Source organism: Megalops cyprinoides, chromosome 4 (genome assembly GCF_013368585.1).
Source record: "Megalops cyprinoides isolate fMegCyp1 chromosome 4, fMegCyp1.pri, whole genome shotgun sequence".
Classification (NCBI taxonomy): Eukaryota; Metazoa; Chordata; class Actinopteri; order Elopiformes; family Megalopidae; genus Megalops; species Megalops cyprinoides.
In genome coordinates this window covers 39,441,788-39,447,787 of record NC_050586.1, presented here as the reverse complement: position 1 = coordinate 39,447,787, position 6,000 = coordinate 39,441,788, and the positions used below count along the sequence as shown (strand labels likewise).

Genomic DNA, 6,000 nt, shown 5'->3' with positions numbered 1-6,000 from the left:
TGAATAACAAGAGCTCCATGACAACAATCCTTAGTTTTGTTTTTATTACATTTTGCATTTATTAAAGAGAATTTCTTTACAACATACATTTAGCTGTGAATCAGATGTTAAAGAAGTGAAGGGCAAAAAACCTTGTGACGTCACAATATTTTACAAGCTTACAAATTAGAAACGATTCGAGAGTTTGACTCGGTTGCATCTAGCAGTGTATAGCAAGGGTGAAAGACAAAGGCACACCAAAAAGCCCACGGCCAACAGACTCCATCAAAACTGTGGGCAGAGATGCCGTCTGCACTACTGAAATGAAGGGACCCAGAGTGAACATCCCTTTGCTAGGTATAATCGTATGCATGACACAGTCATTGCACTCATAAACCCTACAAGCGTCTATGTACAATTTAGTAAAAGTAACACAATTACTCCTTAATCGAGACTGGGAAAATTCTACGTGTTAATTTCACATTGTGGCTGCATGGTGGAAAAATAACAGTTGGCTTTCCTCGTTTTCTCACAGGAAATCTGCCAAAGATTCAGAAACTTGCCTCTCTGCAGGAACGCTACCGATTGACTGATATGTTCCATTTGGGAGCAATAATGAAAAACAATGTACAATCACGTAAAAAAACAACAAAAAAACCCAAAACGACGTAAACAAAACAATCAGATCAGTAGCTAAAACCCTCATTTACAACTCATTGATATAGAGAGTTAATAGATTAGACATACTAATCTGCCTCAAATGTTGAAACTTGGTTTTAAAAAGGGGGTTAAAACGTTTTCCCTAATTTTACTTGAGGAGGCCTTCATTACCGCAGGAACCAGCCTGCTGTTTTTTTGCTTCCTAGAAATTGAGTTTTATCATTTACACTCGAGACCTGGTGCCTTATCAGTATACTGTAGTGTGGCCAATCAGATTGCGGTTTGTTATTGCAGTGCACCCACCCAACACAAGGAGGCCTTTGCAAAAAACATACATTAATCACTCTATCAAACAGCAAAGATGAGAGCAAAAAAGAATATCAGGACTTGATGGATTAAAAAACAAACACCCACAACATCGTCGACACTGCCAGCACAACAGAAAGGGTTTTTCTTCAAGCGCTTCATTGGCACAATAAAGAAAATGAACCACGAAAAAGAAAGAGGGGTCGTCCTCTCCCCCCCACCCCCTCCCAAATATGCCTAGGGACCAGAGTCACAACAAAACACCTACATTCTTTATTTGCCTTGATCAGACGAAGGGGGAGGGAAATATCTCATCATAAAATCTACGAGGAAACATATTTAACAGCTAAAGAAATGTTCACTACTTGGGGTGTAAGGCACACATTTACATGTGGAAGAAAAAAAAAACAGGCTATAAACAGGTGGATTCCCATGAAAGGACCCGTGTGATAAGACGAGAGAGATGATGCCTTCCAATACCTGGCGAAACACGTTGCCTTTTCCACACCTGGCAGAAAGCCGTCTGCCACACGTTCGTCGTCCGTGCAATATTTTGTTTTTTTTCTTTGCATGTTTACATGCAAATGGTGGACCCGGATTGGCCGCAGTGGGTCGACTGCTCTCGGGCAAGAGACGGCCGACGCAAACCACAGTGCTGAGGGAGAGATGCCTACGGAGAGGTGTCGGTGAGGTTGAAGAGTTCCGTGCATTGTTCTGACCTTTTTTTTTTGTTCCTTTTTTTTAATGACATGGGAGATTCTGCTCCAAGAAGGTCCTAGCTCTGTTCAAGAGCCACCTGGCACAGGTAAATAAATATTCCCTCCAACTGGAGGTCACACTTGTCTCAAGCTTCAAAAGCCAAGGTCCCAACAACACCGGTCGTCGGACCCTATCTGACAAGAAAAATGCACTGGCTCCAGTTTAATGACTTTAAATAATTTCACACTCGATTAATTCATATTAAAAGATTTTTTCTGAGCCTAAAAAAGTCTGAGTCTTTTTTTCCCCAAAAAAAGCACTTATTAAATAATAAATACAATGAGCTATTAGTATTAACAGTCATATGTTATTCAGTAACCGGTACAGTAGCAGATATTCCGGGACGAGGCCTGTGACCGAAGGCCCATGAGCTTGACTGCAGCGGCGAGTGACTGTAACACTGAGAGGCATTTCACAGTTTTCCACACAAAGTCCACCCCTGGCCATTGTTCCAGTCTAAGCTCCACGAACCCAGGTGCCTGCCGAGTCCTACCCCGGCCCCCACTGTCCAACAGTGACTCCTGCTTTCACCACTGCAATGTGCTTTTGGCAGCCTGTTTGAACACAAAAAAAAAATAAAAAACAGAAAAAAACAAAACAAAAAAAAAAACATCCACCGAATCGCTGTGCTTCTTTCAGTCCAACACAGCCATTGTTCAGAATGCTACAGGGTGACATGTTGCTTTTTGATGAAATATTGATGAAATTCATTTTGTTTCTTTTTCCATAGCAAATATTCCACTTTTTTCCAGGAACCGAAACCCAACAAGCCTGAGCTCGACAAACAACTTCGCCATATAGATATATTTAAAAAAAAACATTTTAAAAAGTGTGTCGTATTTGCTGTACACTGACAAGAAACAAAGTCGATGCAATCGTGTTTCTCCCAAATCCCGTGTGACGATTATGTGCATGAGTCGCTCGACTTGATGTTTGTGGAGAGGGACACTAACGAGGGCTTGGGCGGGACGTCGGGCTTTAGGTGCTTGGCCCCCGTCCGGGGCAGGGAGCCATAGGAGCTCATGCTGGGCTGTCGGGATAGGGACACCCCCTGCGCCTGGGACGTCACGTGCATGGAGTCCACCCTCTGCGGGGCCGGGGGTGGGTTCTCCACTCGGTTGAAACTGTGGTTTCGGGACAGGTGGGAGGAGTTGGAGGAGTTGGTGTTGTGCTTTTTGAGGGCGGAGCCCTTCTGCTGCGACCCGAGCGGGTAGCCCCTCTTGTACTCGTGGCCGTACATGGACGAGTGCACCTCCAGGCGCTTGCCCATCTGGGGCACGGGGGCGGGGACGGAGAGCGAGGCCTCCCTCTGGGGCACGCGGGGCGGCACGCCGTCGTTCTCCGCCACGCCCAGGCTGTGGCAGGGGCTCTTCAGGGCCTTGTACTCCAGCGTGGCGGCCTGGTCGTCCACGCCCATGGGGCCCAGGTCGCCGCGGTGGGGCTGCTCCACGTACTCGTGCTGGTAGGCCTGCTGGTGCTGGGGCAGCGGCAGCACCACCACGCTGGGGATGTGTCCCGGCGAGGCCCGCAGGGGCAGGTCGGTGGGGATCACCGGGGAGCCCATGGACGGCAGGTCCTTGGTGCAGGAGTTGATGAGGTTCTGGTTGCGCTCCCACTCGCGGCTGCCGCGGCTGGGCTTGCGCCGGGGCTGCATGGGCGTGGACTCGGGCGTGGGCAGCGCCGCCAGGTCCAGGTGGTGCTGGTCGGCCTTGATCAGCATCTTGCCGTTGGCGGAGCCCACGCGGCTGCTGTGCATAAGTGGCGTGAGGATGGCCTCGGGGCGCCCGTCCTTGGCCTGCGTCTCGAACAGTCCCGTCAGCTTGGTGACGCTGTTCATCGAGCCCCTCCTGGAGTGCGCCGCGTCCTTGTCCTTGCGGCTGGAGAGCTCCAGGTCCCGCCGCCGGTGGTCGCACACGCAGTAGACGATGATCCCCGAGAAGATAGCCCCCATGGCGAAGGCCAGGATGACGGCGATGGCCAGGAGTGTGACGGGGACCAGCTGATCGCGGCCCTTCTGATAGCTCTCGCGAATCACCCCTGTAAGACACCGTTACACATTCACTCGTCACCATATTACGATTATCACCTGTGAATGCAACAAAGGGAGAGACATTTTCATATTACAGATCAACCTACATTTTGGGTATATCCATGAGCATGAATCTAAATAGTAAAAAAGACTGCACTGGAACATAATATCCTGTCCTAATAATGACTGTAGTTAAAGGCTGACATAAAATATATGCTGCAGTGAATGTTAGCAATTACTCAAAATACAGATCTGCGGGGTTTTTGGACAGCCTGTGTGGAACAGTCCGTATGTACAAAATATTCCAAAATTGAAATTTTGAAGAACATTGCGGTAATGTATTAAAAAACATTAAGAACCAGATATATGCTCAAGCAAGACAGCACTTTGTTTTGAGTTATGGGCATGTTCACTACACATGGTCAAAGAATCATAACAGAGTAATGACTTCATGAGGACCAAGCTGAATTAGAACTAAATAAGGAGACAAGAAAATGAATGAAGATACCGAACAGAGGGAAAAAAACACCAGCATGCTGATGGCTTGTGTTTTCCCAGCATGAGAGTGGGAGCAACTCCAATGGGAGCGAACGCTATCAGAGACAGAAATAGAAGCACCTGGTCTCTGCTGTACCACCGCTCTGCCGGAGGGTAGCTCCTCATACAGAAACATGCTCTCAGTACGGATTTCAGAAGTATACTGAGAGACACTGAAGGTGGTTATATGTGAAATTTAAACGCTGGGAAACAGCATGGCTGGATGTACCAAAGGCTTGAATAAGCTGTGAGTAAGCCTCGCGGTGGCTGTAGAGGCCAAACCCTTTTGGCTGTGTTCCGGAACACATCCTCACATACGACAAAGAGCACGTGGGAGGGGGGGGAAGTTGGCAGCCACCATGTTCTGTGCCTTTCCAAAACTCAAGTGCACGTACAGAGCTCACTTCAATGCACCCCAACTGTAAACCCCCAAGCCTGAAAAACGACACGTACAATCGGGCTCTTTTTCTGAAAGATGCAGAACAACCAATTAGCCAGAACACACAGGGACACAAAATCGTTTCAGATCAGCAGCTAATAGTAAACTAATCTGTAAACTGGTAACTAGAATAAGCTATATTACAGCTAAGGTGTCAGTATGTTTTAACATATGATAAAATGCATAACTTTTTACTTGTATGGTGAAAGTTAATGGTGTTGAAAATGACTGCAGTTCGTTTTGAACCCAAGCTCCTCGCTCATTTGGTTGAGCACACTCTAAAGCAGTGCTCTGGACAGTGCATCACAAAGGGCAGTACACGTTTGAAAGTACATGTTTGAAAACACAGCCATACCATAGTGCCTGGCATGTCTAACTAAAGACTTTCCCTGGGGGTCATTCTGAAAAAATCTATTGACCTTTTTTCCAGGAGGCTCTTACTGGATGTATATATTCAATGATAACTGTAAGGTAATGTAACGATCAATCTTCAGAAACCAGAACTAGATACCATTTAAGTACAGTGCAGACTGCAGTCAATATTAGAGCAGTCTGCAGAAACAACAGTCTGCCTGATGTACTATGTACTGCTCAACAATGATTAAGATTCACAATCTGCCTTCTTCCAACAGGGAATTTTTGCTACAGCTGAGTTAGATCCATAAAAGCACAGGCCGAGACCAATGACCAACACATACCAACAACAGAGACAGGGACATAATGAATAATTAGAAAGCACAGCAGTATGTGGCATGGACATATAAAGTTACTGGGCTTATGTCATGACTGCCTGTTGAGGTCAGTCTCCCCAGAATGTCTGGCCAGCGCGAGGGGTACATGGTCGAGTTCAGCTCGTTGATGTCACGGAGAGGACAGTCTCAGGTGACACAAGGCAGACGCGGGGATGAGTCCTTAATGGAGCGGCCCACGGGTGCTGCAAAGCGTCCACCTCGAAAACCCAAGTCCATTATCTCCCTGCCCTCCTCCACGCCGGCCAACTTCACTTAAACAAAACAGCCCTACCCCCCCACTCCCCCCGTCCCCATCCTCCACGCTTATCATCTGTGAGGGCCTTTTAGGCACGGCGTCTTGAGAGGAGTAATGCAACGCTGTTAGATCTAGCGAGTGGTATTAATTGATGGCGCATGTGTTGTATCTGGATCTCGGATGACTAAGTGACCTGCTTGTGCGTGGGACATCTGCTTCTCGTCTGCTCATGGGAAGATCTGAGGACAGCCACTTTTTTTTTCATCTCTCTCTCTCTGTTCTGGGTTACTTCTTTTACCCGAGC

General features: G+C 47.3%; 1 protein-coding gene across 4 annotated transcripts in view; it reads right to left on the bottom strand.

Moving 5' to 3' along the window:
• Window positions 1–502: 502 nt before the first annotated feature.
• The window catches only part of sema6a (sema domain, transmembrane domain (TM), and cytoplasmic domain, (semaphorin) 6A), a 79,044-nt gene continuing 73,546 nt past the window's right edge, over window positions 503–6,000 (bottom strand). For all 4 annotated transcript variants that reach the window (XM_036526032.1, XM_036526034.1, XM_036526033.1 and 1 more), the window contains one exon: window positions 503–3,741. In XM_036526032.1, coding sequence (XP_036381925.1) covers window positions 2,609–3,741 — 1,133 coding nt within the window. In that variant the 3' untranslated portion in view covers window positions 503–2,608. The remainder of the gene's footprint in view (window positions 3,742–6,000) is intronic.